Here is an 18,711-nt window from a genome sequence, read left to right as displayed (position 1 = left end):
CTGTCACCTGTGAAAGTAACCACCTTTATAGTGCAAAATTGAGACACATCCTAAGTGAAACTTTATCCCATTCTTTGAACGCTGTTAACAAATTAGAAAAATTTCATAACAATTCTTTTATTGTCTTTAGCGGGCATTGTGACAACAGAGCTCAAAATGAAAACCTTAAAACCAACTCCTAAAGAACCCGGGTTGAAAAAAAGAGAAAACAAAGAAAGAAACAAAAGATTTCTAAATAACAGTAGAAGTAGAATATTAGATATAAACTTTTTCTCAAACAAAAATCAGATCTCGGGGACTTGAAAAAGAAGAAAAGAAAAAAGAAACAAAAAAAAGCAATGAAAATTAAAACTCTCGCATAAAAATGAATCTCTCTCTTGAGCAATGTTTTTTAAAAGAGTTCAACAATGGGAGAGTAATTAGTTTTCTTCTCTCATTATAACTTTAATTACAACATTCTGATGGAACAATAATTAAGAGCCATAATGAGTTCTGCTGAGTAATTATGAATTCGGCATGTATCAATTGCAAATTCATTTAGCGAAGGGTTATTATAAGTCATTAAGAAACAGAAATTGGAGATTTAAATGAAGATTTGTTTTGTTCGCTATCGCCATAACAACTAAACTCGGCACTGACGAAATTCCGACCTTTAAGGAAGAGAAGCAAAGGGATGGAGGACGAGGAGGAGGAAGAGGAGGAGGAGGAGGAGGAAGAGGGGGGGAAGGAGGAGGAGAAGGAGGAGCTTGAGCAGGAACAGCAGCAGGAAGGAGCAGGAAAGGAGAAAGAAAAATGATAGAGGGGAAAGATGGCAGAGAGTTCCTCGCGAGCCATTATTATTATTATTATTATTATTATTATTATTATTATTATTATTATTATTATTATTATTATTATTATTATATTCCAATAAAGGAGGAGACATGGAGAAATAGATAAAAGAGTGCAAGGAGTTCCTTAACAAGGAATTATTATTATTATTATTATTATTATTATTATTATTATTATTATTATTATTATTATTATTATTATTATTCCAAGAGTTCTTGCAAGTGTTTACCGACTCTTGAGAACATCTTCATTTGTTATAATCAATGTTGTTTCACGTGTTTATTTTTAATTGGGAGAAATATAACAGTCATTATTAGTGATGATGATGTTTACTCATCAGACAGAGGGGAACTCATCAATAATTAATATCAGTATTGTTGTTGTGATTGGTGTTGACGTTTCTCGTTTCACAAAGGAGGATTATATCATTGATTATTTTTACAAATGCTTATTTCCATATCTTAGTGCTTGCAGTCTGTCTGTTCTTATCGTTTCTGAAGTTTGTCGCTGAATTAATGGCTTTTGTTGGGCTCAGGGGAAGCTTATTGCGTAGTCATGAAATTGTTTGCGCTTTAGGTTGTATTGTGTAAACAATATGTGAGTGTCTGTTCGTGAGTTCATGCAATCGTTGTCTCGCGATTTTGTAACAAGTTTAAATTTGACAAGGAGAGTGTCCTGATTGCTCTTAGGACATTTTCCTTTCCATCATTGCTCTTTACTCACAAACCTTTTCTCGAGAGAAATAAAATCTTCCTTCTAGTTGATTTCGTTTTGACCAATACTTTGTGTGTCATGTATTTAATGGTATTTTTGTATTTTGGTGGCACAGCAGTATGTTACGGCTTGAGTCCTTGTGAGTTATTTCAGTCTTTGCGATAGAAGCGTTATTTTATTTTCGGAAATACTACAATATTGATAGGTATTTCAAAATTTTTAACTTTTCCGAAAATAATGTATAGAAACGTGCATCTATCGCTGCAATGCTTTGGTTTGCAGTATCTTCATTAAATTCAAAACGTTCAAGGTTGGAAGTACTACGAACGTTAGTCAAGAATAACACAATTAAATGCAGTTGTAGCGCTTACTGCTTGTGGCTTGTCTAATCTACTCATAATAGTGCCGACTAATTTTGTGATAAACGACAACAAAATAGACTAGTCTATTAAAACTCTTCTGCTAAGTACTAGATAATATATGTATAGTTCCCAAATGCTTATACCTCACATATTAGCGGCAAAGGTAAAATTTCAAGTCTGAAAAGCTTTAGTATTTTTATATCTACATTAACCAAATCTAACCAGCGAAAAGATTGAATATTAAAAACTGATTTGTGATGTACATTTTGGTTAAAAGAGGAATATATATTTTATACTCTTAACGACGAAGATAACTCGACTTGAATCCTTTTAGTGAAGGCTGGTCGGAGGCTGTCATTTAAGAATGCGTCTGACGCTTCATGGTAGAAAAGTGCCGAGAGCGCCATGGGAACTCTGCAAATCATGAACTATATCTGAACAACACGTTGGGGCAGTTTTCTCACGGGATATCTTAATAATCATGGCTTACTCGTAAGTATTGAACAGACCCCGAAGAGAAAGATGTTGAAACCATGTTCGGCGTTCAAAGAAGAAAATTGTCGTTTTGCATCTTAAGACTTAAAGAATTAAAATACAGCAAATAACCGAAATGAATAAACTTTCGTAATGAACACTCCTGACGAGAAATCTGTGGTGTAGTGTCACTTCGCAGCAGTTATGCAGTTAAAAGTATCCCTACTCTAGAGAGAGGAAGAGAGAATCTATTACGGAAGACCTATCGCTGTGATACGGGAATAGATACTTTGCATTGGGGAAAGAACCTTGGAGGGGCATGAACTTGAGATTAATTTTCATCGCACACCACATTCTTTTCTCTGGGATATTTAACGCGGCAAATTAATTAATGATAAATTGCCCAAATGCCATTTCACGCAGTCGAAATAACTGCTCATGCATATTGATCGAATTACCCTCAGACTGGCTGAGAAAAGCTACTTCGTTCAGCCATTTGGGGGAGAAAATTCCTTGAACAAACGATATCTGATGCGGTCATCGCAAATACCGCTAGAACAACCTTCTGTTGCATAAAAGCGCCTTATAAGGCAGATGCACTGTAAGGGGAAGCTTACCCGTCTTTGGACACGTAAATAACTGGCGAGAGGAAATGTTTCGTGCAATACTGAAAATAAAACCAGGTTAGGTAAGCGATAAAGTAAGCGAAACAGATTTTCTACGAATGCTTTCGTTGTTGTTGTTTGTTTATGTGATCTACAGCGCGTTGTGTCACTGTTTAAGTATTTTTAATTGTTAATTTTTAACATAAGTAAATTATAATTCAAAGTGGACGTATGCCCTTAGGGAATTCGTTAGAAAGCCATTTCTCCCATGGAAACAACTTTTCCACTTAAGATTCAAAGTGTTTTAGCTTATTATTCACGCGATAAGCTTCCTTCTTTCGTCTTTCGTGATTATATGCAATTTTGTACAAATCTCCTCCTGGTGTGTACAGGCCTATCTTTACTCCGGACTGAACTGTGAATTATCTGCGATTCCCCGTGTAGAAAAAATTCCATGTACACTATCTGTAGTAGAGCTTCGGAAAATTTAGTTTAGCGTATTTTAATTAAAAACTGTAAAATATATTATATCCTCACAAAGTCGAAGAGAATAGATCTCTCAATGTTCTGCACACGGAGGAAACATGTTAGTTGCTATTTAGTGTAATATTTTGTCATGTTAATTTACGTTAATTTTTATTGGTTTTTATTAACTGGTTTTAATAAAAAGGCCAATGAGCAGTTGGAATGAAGAGTAATTTTTATATATAGGTGCAAAGACGAGTAGAAGAGAAATATTTGCTTGTACTTCAACAAGAAAGTAATTTGTAGATTTTTTTCCAACATACATAGAAGTTCTCCCTCTAGAAAAAGTTCCATCTTGCATAATACATGGTTTATATACATTTTAGGCAGTGAATCTGAAAATCTAGCAACGAGAGAGAGAGAGAGAGAGAGAGAGAGAGAGAGAGAGAGAGAGAGAGAGAGAGAGAGAGAGAGAGAGAGAGTCCTTTTAATGCATTTGTATATCTTTCACTGGTTTTTATTTGAAGTAACACTACTATTTCAGCACTTAATTTTCAATTTTGTTTGCTAGTACACTTTCTGCTTTCAGCGTCGATAGCTGCTGTTATTTTTACGCCATTTGTTTTTAGAAAAAATTACAGTACTTATTGAAAATGAAACTTAAGATAGTTAGCGTTCATAATTTCGTGATTAATGCGTCAGTGCGACTGAGGCACATGTAAGTCTACATGACACATATGTTTTATTTCAAATGAAGAGAAATATAGCCAAGCAAAATTCAGCACGTTTCCTTTGACCTTTTGACATAATGCATAATAATTGATATTCATTATCAGTGCAAAAATAGAGTGCAAAATTCCTTCTAATGCAAATCTTGAACTTCCCGTAATACAAATTAGACTGGCTGCAAAAAATATACCTTCTTTACTTGCCAGTAATGGAAATATAATGCTCAGATTCAACAGTCATATTGAATAAATAGAATGCCTGTAAAATGTAAATGCTGCCCAACATGAACTAAACTGATACAAAAGATCATTGATTATATTTCATCGTCAGTTATATATACAGCCCAGTTTTAAAAACAATAGCCTTTGCGCTCTCCGTAGGTACGCCAGAGCATTCGAGGTCATTTTCAGGTAACTACGCCTTGAGGAGTTGCAAACAGTGTTAGGGTGAGACCAAACCAGAGTAAAATATGTCGTAAACACACGTTTTCAAGTTATCACAAACAGATTGGAAACAAGTCACCGATCGTAAGTGGAGAACGAATCGTTGGCAGGGAACCATCTTAAACACTGGTTAGAACTACCAATAAGTCGTTGACTTGTATTCAACATGTTATGATGTGTGTGCAACAAGTTGCTGGCGTGTGTTTACGCCATGCTTTACTGCAATTAATCTCATGTTTTGCTGCACTAATCTCAAAATTCGACGGGTTTTTTATGCGAACAGCAAAAATAAGGATTATCAAGGGAATCTGAGAAATTTTGATCCAAATTCAAGATATAAAAAGACTCTTAATGCCTCCTGCAGTGACAGTAACAACAACCGTGGACGAGAAGCCGAACCAATAGATAAGCAGTCGTAACAGCAGGTTTTATTTTGTTAAAATAAAAGTATAATTCAGCGAGATATTCGATGCACTCATCTTGATCTCCGTTGGTTTAGAAGGATTTGCGTCACGGTTAGTCGGACTCTTTATGTCAATATTTTCTTTCCTTTTTGTAGTTTTCTTACAGAGATCAGATTTTTGTAAGGAGCATCACCAGTACTCTTGAACATCACAGTGTTTTCAGTTATTACAAGGCGATTACGTATTGCTCTGTGTTGTCTTCATGGATTCCGTATTGTGAAGCTGTTCATTACTTTAATTCTAGGGTCTTGATCGTCTTTGTAGCTTGTGGATGGCTGGCCTTGATTCGGCTCTTTCAGAACCTGTTTGAATCTTTTCTGCGGAATAGACATCTGTTTAGAAATCGAAATCAGCTACAAATGAGCAAAGTTTGCAATTCATATCTTCATTTATTCCTCAGAACGCTTGGTTTTTGCTATTTATATGAGGTCATGATACTTTTTTCAGTAGTGAATGTGGGGTTTCTGGCCAGGGATCACTGGAGGATGTGTCCTTTTTCATTGCTGGATTTACCTGTACTTCAAAGCGTTGATGGAATGCAGCGAAGCCTTCTCATTTAAATCACCGTTACAGTATTTTCTTTTGTCACTGGAAGGATGCGGCTGCTTCCATTTTATGAATATTGTCTTGCTGTTTATTCTAATGCAGGATAATGATAATAATAATTAAGAAACTGTTGGGTTTGTACTCTGGTAACACAATGTAACAAAAGGCACTTGATCTTATGAAAATGATACAGGTTAAATGTATTACAGTTATGATTAAGACGATTTTTTGAAATATCCATGAATATATTTATTTCGAATTTTTTTTCCAAGGTTTTAGTTAACATGCAATTTCATTGAAAATTACCTAAAATGTTATTTGAAATGGATTTTCCCCAGGATCAGCCTCTCGCCAATTTCAAGTTTCTTAAATGACCAAACAAATACAAAGCTGGTTTATTCAGAATTTGAAACAACTAACTAATAACACTTTTTCTAAAACTGCCACATGTTCTTACAAAGAAATTTAGTGTAAGGAGTTCTGCGGAGATGCTGCGGCAGGAATGTGAGAAATTTCAATGGATAACATCGCAGTTGAGATTTCCGTTATTAGTAGTTAGTTAGCTTAAGTATGACTCACATCTAACTCTTGAGAAACATCTAATGAAAGTTTCAGCAAATGGCGCACGAAAGTTAGTTATTGTTCGTAAGGCTTCATATATTTATAACAGTGATAAAATCAGTGCAACCTGTTCTAGATCATTTGCACTTCCTTCACTGGAATACTGTTCTCCGGTGTAGATGTCTGCTTCTGCCAGAGATTTATCTCTTTTAGATAGAGCGGTTCGTGGTGGTAGGTTTCTGTTTCCTAATGGTAGCAGATATGACTTGGATCATCGACGGATGGTGTCTTGTTTGTCACTTTTTCATAAGTTGTGTTGCAACACAGATCTTTCACGTTCACAATTGATCCCTGATCCCCTTTATCTCCCGAGAGCAACCAGATTCTCTGTGCCTGGCTGTCGAACTTCTCAGTTTCAGAGGTCCTTTATTCCTCACACTGTTGGACTGTGGAACAGCCTCCAAGAGGATGTCGTGCAATTGAAGCTTCAGAAGTTCAAGCGAAGATGCAATGCATTACTACCCTAATAATGTTCTTCTTGGATTTTAATACTTTTTTATATATTTATCTATTTGATTCATTTATTTTTTTCTTTTTTTTTGATAAGTGGGCTCTCTTCTTTCCATATTTCACTTAACTTCCTCTTAATTTTTCCTAATAAATACCATATTCTTTGGAAGCTTGAATTTCAAGTCAGTGGCCCCTGTGGGCTTTTTCCATATGAATAGGTTGCATCTACTGAATAATAATAATAATAATAATAATAATAATAATAATAATAATAATAATAATAATAAAGTGATTACCACTAAGTAAAGATGCTATCTAGTTTATACATGTGTGGTTGGTTTAGAATAAGCCGGCCTTGTACTAGCATGGGTCTTTGCCCAAGATCAGCCCACAATTGCAAAATAGTAATGATGAAGATAAAAGGCCGTATGTGGGTCTCAGGACTCGCCAGCCAAACAGAAATCATGTATTGAAACCTTGATGTGTCATTTTATATTATTTCTGTGTTACAGGTTATTTACAGGCGAAAATGCTGTAGAAATCTCGAGCAGTTTGATTTTATTATTGAAATTATTTGTTTATTCACATTTTTTCATATATTTATCACATTTTTCATATATTTATCAAACAAAACGTTTTATTTTCGTTGCAAACTACTTACCTTTGTATATTGCAGCAACCTGCTCTCTATCTTCATATAATCTGTCCCCCTGGCACCTAGACAGTCAGATTATTTATATACATACATACATGTATATAAATAAACTGACTGTCTAGGTGCCAGGGGGACAGATTGTACGAAGACAGAGAGCAGGTTGCTGCAATATACAAAGGTAAGTAGTTTGCAACGAAAATAAAACGTTTTTGTTTGATAAATATATGAAAAATGTGATAAATATATGAAAAAATGTGAATAAACAAATAATTTCAATTTACGAAGCAGAGCGAATTGGATGTAAAAGGACATTTGCAGCTTAATGTTTGTGAATATAAAAAATTTCAGGCGGTGATGTGATCAATACATACATACATACATAAATACATACATACATATATATGTATGTATGTATGTATATATTGATCACATCACCGCTTGAATTTTTTTATATTCACAAACATTAAGCTGCAAATGTCCTTTTACATCCAATTCGCCCTGCTTCGTAAATCATACCGGAGGGGATATTATGTATACAGTATATATATATGTATACATATATATACTGTATATAAATATATAATATTATTTAAGTTAAAGTCCTCCTGGCCTCATATATATATATATATATATATATATATATATATATATATATATATACACATATACATATATATATATTATATATATATATATATATATATATATATATATATATATATATATATATATATATATATATATATATATTATAATGTGACTGTGTGGCTTAGTGGTAGCATGACGAGCACGAAATCAGTGAGGTCTTCCTTTTGCGCCCTGCTTACCAACACCAGTAGACCCAGTTTTGGATTGGTATCAGCAGAAGTTGGAAGCCAAGAACAAGGAACAGGGCAAGTGGCTAGCAACCTTTATCTCTGAAGACCTGCTGAAAACTACAATACACGACCCTTCTAGCTCCGCACCTTTCTCCGAAGACAGACAGACAGACGGACAGTGCATTGAGTTTACATTTGCTAGATTCGAGGCCTGAACATGGGCTGCCCTCAATAGTAGACTCAGCCGAGAATGGCTGGCAGTGGTAGCTGAAAATTAAAAAAAAAGTAATGAGATTAGAAACTTCATTCCGAAAAGAAGCTGCTGAATACCTGAAAGGTAATAAGACCTGGTGCCGTGCCGCCCAGTGAAAAATGGCGTATTCAGGACGGACATTTTGTAGGATATACATTTTGTTAAAAGTGTGGTATGTTCCCATGATGATACAAGTATCCTAACCTTAACATGTTAGGTTTAGGCATTTGAATTCTAAGCTAATAGATTTAAGCAACATTTCTCGCGTACCTTGGTGCCGATGACCTTTGTTGTTGTGACACCCTATGATTTAATATGAGATCAATAATTTTTCACGTATCGTAGAAATTAGTATTTTAGTCAATATGCAGTAAACTTTTTAACAACTAACCATCCAGTATAAAAAAAATGAGAAGTGCAAATTTTTTTGCTTAGAAAAAGAGGAAAGCATGCCTTCGTGGCATTATGTAACGATCATTTACAACATGAACCCAGTGGTTATATAGTATAGTATAGTATAGTATAGTATAGTATAGTATAGTATAGTATATAACAGACCATGGATGACATTACTCGCGTTCGATTTATGCTTACATTTGAAATGACTGTCAGGGAATTGATTCAATCCTGTGAGGCTTTTTCCCTTGACACAGAAACTAATCATCTTGCGGTTAATCATAACGCAAACTATAATAGGGTTTCCAAAAGAGGTTTATGACCTTGTTGTCCATAATGCTTCTTAAACTTCAAAACGAAATCTGTAAATAAGCGCGCTGTCAACCATCTTATTAACTGAGCACACCGGCCTATAGCACTGTCTTCGCCGCCAACTTTCAATTATGTCCCGAGCATAATTAGTGATCTCCATATGTAATCAGGGCTAAGAATATTGCTAATTACAAACCTTGATTAGAAGCAAAAGAGTTATGTTACAAATTGCCTACGAGAGACTTGGCTAATGAGATCATACAAAAGATATAATTTGCGCATTTCTCTCTTTCTTATTTCCCGGTTTATTGCAATTGTTCCTTCTCCCCTTTCCGCCGTTGCTGATGTTGCTGATTATCTTCGCCTTCATCAGTCCTTAATGATAAAAGAGTAGTTAGGACACTGTCGGCCAGACCTCTTTTCGGAAAGGGCGTGGGTGCGGTCGAATTTGAAAGGACACTTTGGACCATGTCCGGTGAATTTGAAGGATGAAACTAAAATTATTCGTGTCATGGGTGACTATTCTTCTTTAGAAATTTGACCTGCCGGTCTGATGTCAAGGAAATTATATCGAATCTCTTTTCTCTTATTATCGGTTTTGCTTGTATTACTCCTGTTTTTTCTTCTTCTTCTCCTTAGAGCGTTGCCTGGTAAATAACTTGTATATCTTTATTTGAATGCTATTTATTTATAAATATCATCCTGAGGTAAATTCTTCAAGAAGAATAATTTATTTCATCCAGCAGCATCAAGAATAATTTCCATTGGATAATTCAAGAGGATTATCGTATTGTCTACGAGTAAGGAAGACCTATGAAAAGCTTAAAAAGTTTCATAATAAATCTCCATATAATAGTATTATTATTATTATTATCATTGTGACGTGGCTTTTATGTACATATCCTCAACGTAGCGTGAAGGTCAAATATTATGCTTTTATGATTTATATGACTATGAATTATGGTATGGTTATTCTAATGTTGAAAATTCTAGCATGTGAGCAAGATTTAAGAACTTAGGTTACTAGTTGACAAAAAAAATAAAAAATAATATGCTGCTGTTGAGGTTGATGGAACACCTCGAGAAGGGTTGATTTACTGGTGGATGTCTCATGCTGGATGCCACAATGAGAACAACGGTAGCTTTGTTGAGAACAATGCGCAGAGAGGTTAGCGTTGATACCCAGCTTCAGCCGCAAGAGATCAGAATTAGGAAGATACACCAGGGGCGACGTCGCTGAGGTGTTGCGGATCATTCTTATGAGATTTTCAAAGTTCTTATATACGTAGTCTTCCAGGTTTATTTGGTTAGGCGTAGCTTAATTGTGAAAAACGTTATATTTGCCTTTGTTACCTGTTAGTTCGATTTCAGCTGACGGACGCGTAGGTTTGGAACGGCGGTTTAGTTTATTTCTTCGAAGAAGAATATTAGATATTTATGTTCTAAGACTTTATAAAGAACAGGGATTTTTCAAAATCTGCTTTATACATATACATATACAGTATATATATATATACATATATACATATATACATATATATATATATATATATATATATATATATATATATATATGACTATTTATCACATCACCGTGATTCATATACAATCAGAAAGCTACAAACGTCCTTTAATATCCAATTCACTCTACCTCGGAAATAATATATTTTCATATATGTTACTGAAGGGGAATTTTGTAGCTTTCTGATTATATATATATATATATATATATATATATATATATATATATATATATATATATATATATATATATATATGGGACGGCGGTTTAGTTTACTTCGAAGAATAATATTATATATTCATGTTCTAAGACTTTATAAAGAACAGGGATTTTCAGAATCTGCTCATATATATATATATATATATATATATATATATATATATATATATATATATATATATATATATATATATATACATATATATATATATATATATATATATATATATATACATATACATATATACATATAAAGATAAGTGTCGTTGTATCGTAAGATAGCATTGTGTGGGAAATCGTCCCTTGTTACTTGGGCAGAAGTTCTAACCGTCAAGTATCAAGCAATACGTAACTTAAGTAAACTGACCAACAGTAAAAGCAAAATCTGAACCGAATTCCCCTCCCCCCCTTCTCTCTCTCTCTCTCTCTCTCTCTCTTATCGATCTCCATTTTTCGGTGATTTTTTTCGTATTCTATCGTGTTGGGATTAAACAGCCAGGCGCAATGCAAGTGCAATACTGCTAAATACAGCTGAGCTACGTTCTGAATCCAGCTCAGAAAAGCTTTTCTTTAGGATTATTGCCGTGCCAAAGCTCTTCTGACAATCATTGAAACCCCCCCTCTCTCTCTTTTTAGCAGTTTTCAACGTGGTCTTAATATTTCAGTGTCTTAAAAAACTGTTCTGTCAAGTATTAGTACACTTCATTATTGTGTTATGAAGTTTTTTCTGTCTTCATGTGTGAAGCTCATATGTTTTTTTAATGTTCTATAATTAGATTCGTCCAGAATTAATGTCTATTATCCTGTGGTAAAAGATACCTCCAACCCTGTAGTAACGTGCGTAATAATAATAATAATAATAATAATAATAATAATAATAATAATAATAATAATAATAATAATAATAATAATAATAATAATAATGGTTATAGTGAGGATTACGACAATGGAAAAGGTTTCATATTTCTCATAATTTTATTGCCTTTTCCCACCTACGTAACCTTCAGAGCCAAATCTTCCGCGGAGATACAGAGCGTGTTGCTTAATGTGTATATCGGGAACGACGGGAATAAAGAATCTTAGCGGCCCCTGCCCGTATCGAGAGATTGAAGCTAGCTAGAATCCAGTTGCATTTAGAAGGCTGAATACAAATCCCTTTCTACACCAAACAGAACATCTGTTCCTTTTTTCCCAAGCAAACTCAAAGATCAACTTTTCCATCGCCTTTTCCCTCTTTGCGAAGGTTTAGTCTCCGTTTTCTCGTATTTATTTACCGTTCGCAATTTTTTTTTTCTTACCTCCGGATCAATACACACGATCGTCTGATTCAATTTGTTGGGGCCGGATTTATTATTAGAATAAAACTCGCCGGCGGGCAGTACTCGAAAGTGGGACTTAATTATCAGGTACAATGCGACTCATTATCACCTAATAGAAATTTAACTATTTAAACTGCTTCGTAAAGCACAAAGTAAATACAGACCTGCAGGTCAGAACAATTGATTCAAACGGACGCTAAAATCCGCCAGAATCGATCTCTGCCGCAAAGAAGCTTCGAGCGACGACAACAACGCCCCCACCACGACAAGAGCAACAATAACGCCAAAAGGCGAACCTGCTGTAGATACATCTGTTGAACAACGGCCATTTTAATGAGTTATTAAGCATTTCAATTAAGGTGGCCAAAAATGATAATACAAGAGGCCCCGGGAGAGAAATTGTCCCTTATCGCTGCATAGTAACACCACCTAATATAATTGCTTCGGGAAGAAAATGAAGAAGAAGAAGAAGAGGAAGAGGAGGAGGAAAAGAAAGAGAGAGAAAAAGATAATTAGATGAAGTCTTGCATTGGAAATAAGAGACTTGAGCCAAGACATTTGTGAACGAGGTTCGGTGTTAAGCCTTTAGAATACCTTCATAATTGCCTCCCAGATTCACCAAGATTTGTTATTATCATGCTCTGGCAACCTTGCTAGACTTTAATGAAGATGCATATACACAAAATACAGTTTTTCCTTTGATAGTTACTTACAGACATTCGAATTTTGAATGATAATTGTAAGATGATGATGTTAAATTGATTGAGAAGTACTTGGAGTGTACAATTAAGGTTGTCTTTTTTTATAGAAACTTGTATATCTTTAAATTAGACCTGGAAAAATGATTTATTCTATCAGTTCTCTCATTTCTGATCAAATGACATGATTTCGTATGAAAATTACTATTGCCAGTTCAGAACTTATAACACTTCCGACGGTTAGATTTCTCAGCCAGTAAATATTTATCTATGATTTTTAAAAGGTGATTGAATGTTATTCAAACAGGAACAAGTCCCTTAAGGGACTTACTTACCTTACTATGTGATCGAGTTCTTCTTTATGACCTGACCTAACATGGTTTAAGTGCAAGCGAATTAAAAACTCAACCTATCGTTGACCCAAGGGCGAGTGAACATGTAAGTTGACGCTCAAGTAATCTTGCCTCGTGACTGGGTCATTTTCGCTAAACAACACCCGGAGGCTTAACAGACGCGAATGAACGGCATTTCGGCCTATGGCCCCACTGTCTTCTCTCTCCAATATAAACTTTTTTAATCGAACATAACCCTTTTCCGAAAAGTACATAAAGTCACTGCTAATAAGGCATAAATTGAAGCGGAGTTATGAGGCGCCTTTGGTAATTTTTTACTCTGAAGAGACTTGATACATCCTACTCTACCCTATCCATCATATTCCTTAACCGCCCCACCTCTCTCTCTCTCTCTCTCTCTCTCTCTCTCTCTCTCTCTCTCTCTCTCTCTCTCTCTCTCTCCTGCCAACATCCGACTTATTTAAGCCCATTTAGGATGGGGGTTGGTGTCGGGGGGGATCTCCTTTGCTTCTCATTTCCTTCTTTTTTAAAACCTTCCCATGATTCTCCTGGTTCCTAACGTGACTAATGACCTTTTTTGTTTTTTTTTCTTATTGAAGATCATCCTATGACAGAGCATTAATGTGAACATGTGTTTTCCTTCTTTCCCTGCTTCTTTTTCTTTGTTTTGGCACCGGAGGGAATCACAGACGAAAGAAGCCGGCTGAAGGGAAGAAAAATGAAACGAGTTGAATGGAAGTGACTTTTTTCATTCTCTCCGGGAGAAGTCATCAAGCGGCACCTCATAATGGGTTCGTTGATCGAAGTGAGATATATTTTGCTTATTAGTTTTCTGAATACTTTTGCAGTCAAGTGTGTTGACGATCGCGCGTGCCCCGAGGATGCGGGGTTTTACCACAATGTTCCGTTGGGTTTCAGAATCCCCTCCTTCGCTGCTTATTGGCCGAATTCCTTCCAGATTTTCACACGAGGCGTAATTCTAGGTGATCTCGCCTCTAGCAAATGTTCCACTTTGGTCTGAAGTGGCGGGAGAGCCGTCCGAACGAGCGATATTTGCCAGACCATTTCATTAACTATCGGGAGGTGGATGGCCCTCTGTCCCGTATATTTTTCAACAACAATGAAGTCTTATAATTGGTTGAGGTAATTGCAGCCAACGACGAAAGGCGTGAGAGTTTGATGACTTCAGATATTAGCTGAGATAGCGACCGAGCGAGATTCCTAAATATCACGGTTCTGGTGAGTGACTTTTAGTGATTGTTCGCGCCGTCAAGTGTCGCGACAGAGAGAGAGAGAGAGAGAGAGAGAGAGAGAGAGAGAGAGAGAGAGAGAGAGAGAGTGTGTGTGAGAGAGAGAGGGAGAGAGTGCGTCTGTGAGGGAGGGAGGTTCTATCTGTAACACTCGTAAAGAAGGTAACTTAGAATTTTCATCAGGAATCGTTGATAGAGGAGCTGCGGTTTTTATGATTGTTATTTTATTGCATTTTTCAGCCCTTTTCTTTTAGGGGTGCGGCGGCGGTGGCTGCTTTGCCGCTGTCTCTTTTGTGCTTGTCTAAGACGTTGGTAAAAGATTAGGTGCCTTGCCATAGCATAACTCTATAGCGAAAGAATATGGAATAGGGGGGAGGGGGTGTTGAGGGGGGAAGTGGTAGAGATGGAGTTTGTTACCGACGTCTGTGACATCGTGTGAGACAGGGCTTGGAAAAGGGGGAGGGAGGGAGAGGGAGAAGGGGTTGAGGGCCGCATTTCCCTCTAATTTTCATCTAATTGGCTGGTGGTGCTGCAGGGGACCTTTGTGCGTTTAGGCCTATTTTTTAATTGCTTGTTTTAGGAATTGCGGTCCAAATTGAAATTTATTTTTAAATCGTTTCGCCAGACGCCGAGATCGTAAATTTATCTCAGCGCATGTTTAGTCGGAAGACGTTGACGACCAAGGAAGTGAAAATGACAACAATGACGTCGCTGATGACGATAACGATGATGATAGTAGTGATGATGAAGGTGGTGGTGGTGGTGATGATGATGATGATGATGATGATGCTGATGATGCTGACAGGTATGACGTTAAGGGAGAGAGGGAAGAGATGACGCAAGTAGGAAGAAGCATTTGGATGCTGAGTGATGGGGAGTGAATGTGACGAGGAGTTGAAGCCATTGAAGAGAGAAACACTTTCCCTTGTACATCCAAATGAGCTCCGCTATTTCTTTTAATTGTGCTCTCCCCCATCCCCTCCCTGCCTGCCCATTCCTTGCCCATCTGGCAAAACTATCATATTAACAATAAGAGTAATTTCGATTGAGATCTATCATTTCGGCCATATTGTTGGCGACGCTCCTAACAGCGCTCATTGACTGAATTGCCATCCTGTCATCTAATTTGATATTATAAAAGAGTCAGGTGCCAAGCTCTTGTTCTTTTATTACCGAACTGTTTTGTTTTTTTCTCTCTCTCCCTCTTTCCAGGTGGCTGTATATTTATTGCCGACCTATTATTCTTTTGTCACATACTTATTCATCTTTTGTTGCCACGTTTCTGGTCTATTTACCTCAGATGTCTGATTTTCATTCATTCCTGTATTCATTTATTGAATTTTGTAAGTGTCATTTGTCTAATATTGGTAATGCTGGGATGTTGGCAACTACTATTGGTGAACTGTATCTTATCATTTAGCAAATTATATATTATATGCAATTTTTTTATTGTTCGCATGGATACTTAGTTAACTAAAGTGCGCCTGACAGTTGCTCCATGAGTGAGTTGATAGTTTTTTCACATATATTATTAACGAGTAAGCTGTGGAATTTGAAAGCCTTTCTATCCAGACAAAAAGAATTAATTGAAGTTTTAGTAATGCTTACTCACTTCTCTCAGTTCAAATTATCATAATTGTTATTGAGAATTCTTGACTAAGGCTTGGAAACGGGATAAGAGTGCAAAGAATGTCTTTTGAGGACAGAAGAACGTGAATGACGGGAGAAAAAATTGGGAAATAAACACAAAAAGTGATGGTAAATATGAGGAAGATTGATATGCACTTCGAAAGAGTATCTTGATCGTCTGTTTTGCCATGGTTATTTAATATTTTTTTGTTGGGAGGCGTAGGAAGTACGTAGTGACAAGATACTTTGATGATCTTTGTGCCAAAGTTGTAAGGAGGGACTGGCATAATATTCTTGTGTTTTTTCAAAGGTACTTTTAACACTCATAGGTATGCTTGCAAATTCATTTTTCATAGAAGAGTATAAATAAATATACACACACACACACGCACACACACACACACACACACACATATATATATATATATATATATATATATATATATATATATATATATATATATATATAGAGAGAGAGAGAGAGAGAGAGAGAGAGAGAGAGAGAGAGAGAGAGAGAGAGAGTTATGTCTGTGTATATATATATATATATACACACACAACTCTCTCTCTCTCTCTCTCTCTCTCTCTCTCTATATATATATATATATATATATATATATATATATATATATATATATATATATATATATATATATATATATATATATGTGTGTGTGTGTGTGTGTGGGTGGTGTGTGTGTATATTTATTTATACTCTTCTATGAAAACTGAATTTGCAAGCATACCTATGAATGTTAAAAGTACCTTTGAAAAAACACAAGAATATTATGCCAGTCCCTCCTTACAACTTTGGCACAAAGATCATCAAAGTATCTTGTCACTAGGTACTTCCTACGCCTCCCAACAACAAAAAAATATTAAATAACCATGGCAAAACATATATATATTCTAAGCCGTTTCCCCTTAAAATACACGTTTACCGCTACATTCATACTTTAAGCGCTGAATAGTAGATGAACTAGATGTGCAGAAAGCTTCCAAAATATTAGCCTCTTCATAAATTTACACAGAAGGTTCATTAGCAGCTGGTCGGATAACCCCCACCCCGTCCCCAAACACACATTGCAGCATTCCCCTCTATCAAGCATGCAAATTCCCGCTTCTTGGATGTCAGAAATTTCCTTCTGAATGCCACGCCTCCCCCTTTTTTTATGTTTTTAGGTTTTCCCTCCTTTCTAAGACTTCTAACTTATACAGTTTTCACTAATATGTCTCCTTACAGTCTTTCCGCTTGACCAAACAACCTCTAAATAATCTTATTCATCCTTTCACTTGTGCTAACCTTTGTACCACTTCTACGTATCTCCTCATTCTCAACCTTTCATTTGTTCTGACGTTATATATATTGTGCAGACAGTTCATATAATCACCTTCAACCATTTTTCTTTCATTTGCAATCAACACCCACTCCTCACTTCTGCAAAGGAAAGTTGTCCCAACAATCTCTACATACGTTTCCAGTATGGCTCCCATAGTCATTATAAGTCTCCTCTAATCCTTTGGCACACACCTTAGTGTCTTTCGTGCATGACCTTGTCTGTGACTTACCTCTTCTCTCACCTCATTATTATCCATTACATTTATTCCCAAGAATGGAAGCGGGACCAACGGTTCCAGCCTTCCACCATCCATATAAACACTCAATGTTCTATCTTCCTGGTTTCCATTTAACCTCACAACCTTACACTTGCTCACATATATTCTCAACTCTCTCCGCTTGCCAAGACTTTCAGAGAAGCTGAAAGTGTCCTTTACCAGTCATTTGCAGTGTCTCTTCACTATTCACTATCAGGGCTGTACCATATGTAAACATCAGTCATTCCACACTCCAATTACGACTAATTTTTCTATCCCACAACTTTTCACCTACATCTACTACCCTCTCCAACCTCTAGCACCACTCCCTCCATAAAAATATTGAGCAGCCACGGAGACAAAACCTATGTCTTAGTTTAGCTTTTACACCAATGGCCCATCATCACCCAGAGGTTCTGTGTGTGATGATGGTGAGTCTTCTGTGTAGGTGCATGAATCAACTATATTGTTACATGCTTTTATTTAACTTGACTTCTGTGTCTGTCTGTCTGTCTGTTTGGGTCAAAACTTGCAACTGATTTTTGACCGACTTCTACCGAACCGATTTCGCCCAGATTTGGTGTACATGTTCATAGTTGATGACCATGCAATATTACAAAAAAATTTTTAATTAAATACCACTGTTATTCCATTGTTGTGTAGTATGCAGAAACACCTGGCCAAGGGATTGTCTTCATAGATGAAACATGCTGTGTCTGGACCGTAGATTCATACACTTTCGTAACTGGTTCAGTCACTAGGTGATGCAAGCAGTGCTTATTCAACTGTCAAATACTAAAAAATCACAAATAAAACTAATTAAAAAAATTTAAACCACGCTTTTATTTCAAAATGCACTAAAAACTATAAAATAAAACTTTCTGTGATCCACAATATTAATGGTTAGTTATGCCTCAGCATAAAAACGTTGGGTGCCTATTTGCCTAATCTTGCATTTTTTTCCTTGCTTTCCTCAAAAACTGTCTG

At 36.1% G+C, this 18,711-nt stretch overlaps 1 protein-coding gene across 1 annotated transcript; it reads left to right on the top strand.

Annotated features, from left to right (window-relative positions):
- Positions 1 to 673: 673 nt before the first annotated feature.
- Positions 674 to 15,380, top strand: LOC136848404 (acidic leucine-rich nuclear phosphoprotein 32 family member A-like). Its single transcript, XM_067120701.1, has 2 exons — positions 674 to 772; positions 15,162 to 15,380. The coding sequence occupies exons 1-2, from the start codon at positions 674 to 676 to the stop codon at positions 15,378 to 15,380; spliced, it is 318 nt and encodes a 105-aa protein (XP_066976802.1).
- Positions 15,381 to 18,711: the final 3,331 nt, after the last annotated feature.

The sequence above is a fragment of the Macrobrachium rosenbergii genome, chromosome 19, assembly GCF_040412425.1.
Source record: "Macrobrachium rosenbergii isolate ZJJX-2024 chromosome 19, ASM4041242v1, whole genome shotgun sequence".
NCBI lineage: Eukaryota > Metazoa > Arthropoda > Malacostraca > Decapoda > Palaemonidae > Macrobrachium > Macrobrachium rosenbergii.
Note: the sequence above shows the minus strand (reverse complement) of the source record. Positions and strands in the feature narration are given on the sequence as shown.

Bases quoted from the DNA above. Each gene is read 5' to 3' on its own strand.
- LOC136848404 (XM_067120701.1), top strand. From the start codon at position 674: ATGGAGGACGAGGAGGAGGAAGAGGAGGAGGAGGAGGAGGAAGAGGGG. The intron at 773-15,161 runs GCAGGAAAGGAG...GCGCATGTTTAG, and splicing joins AGGAACAGCAGCAGGAAGGA to TCGGAAGACGTTGACGACCA.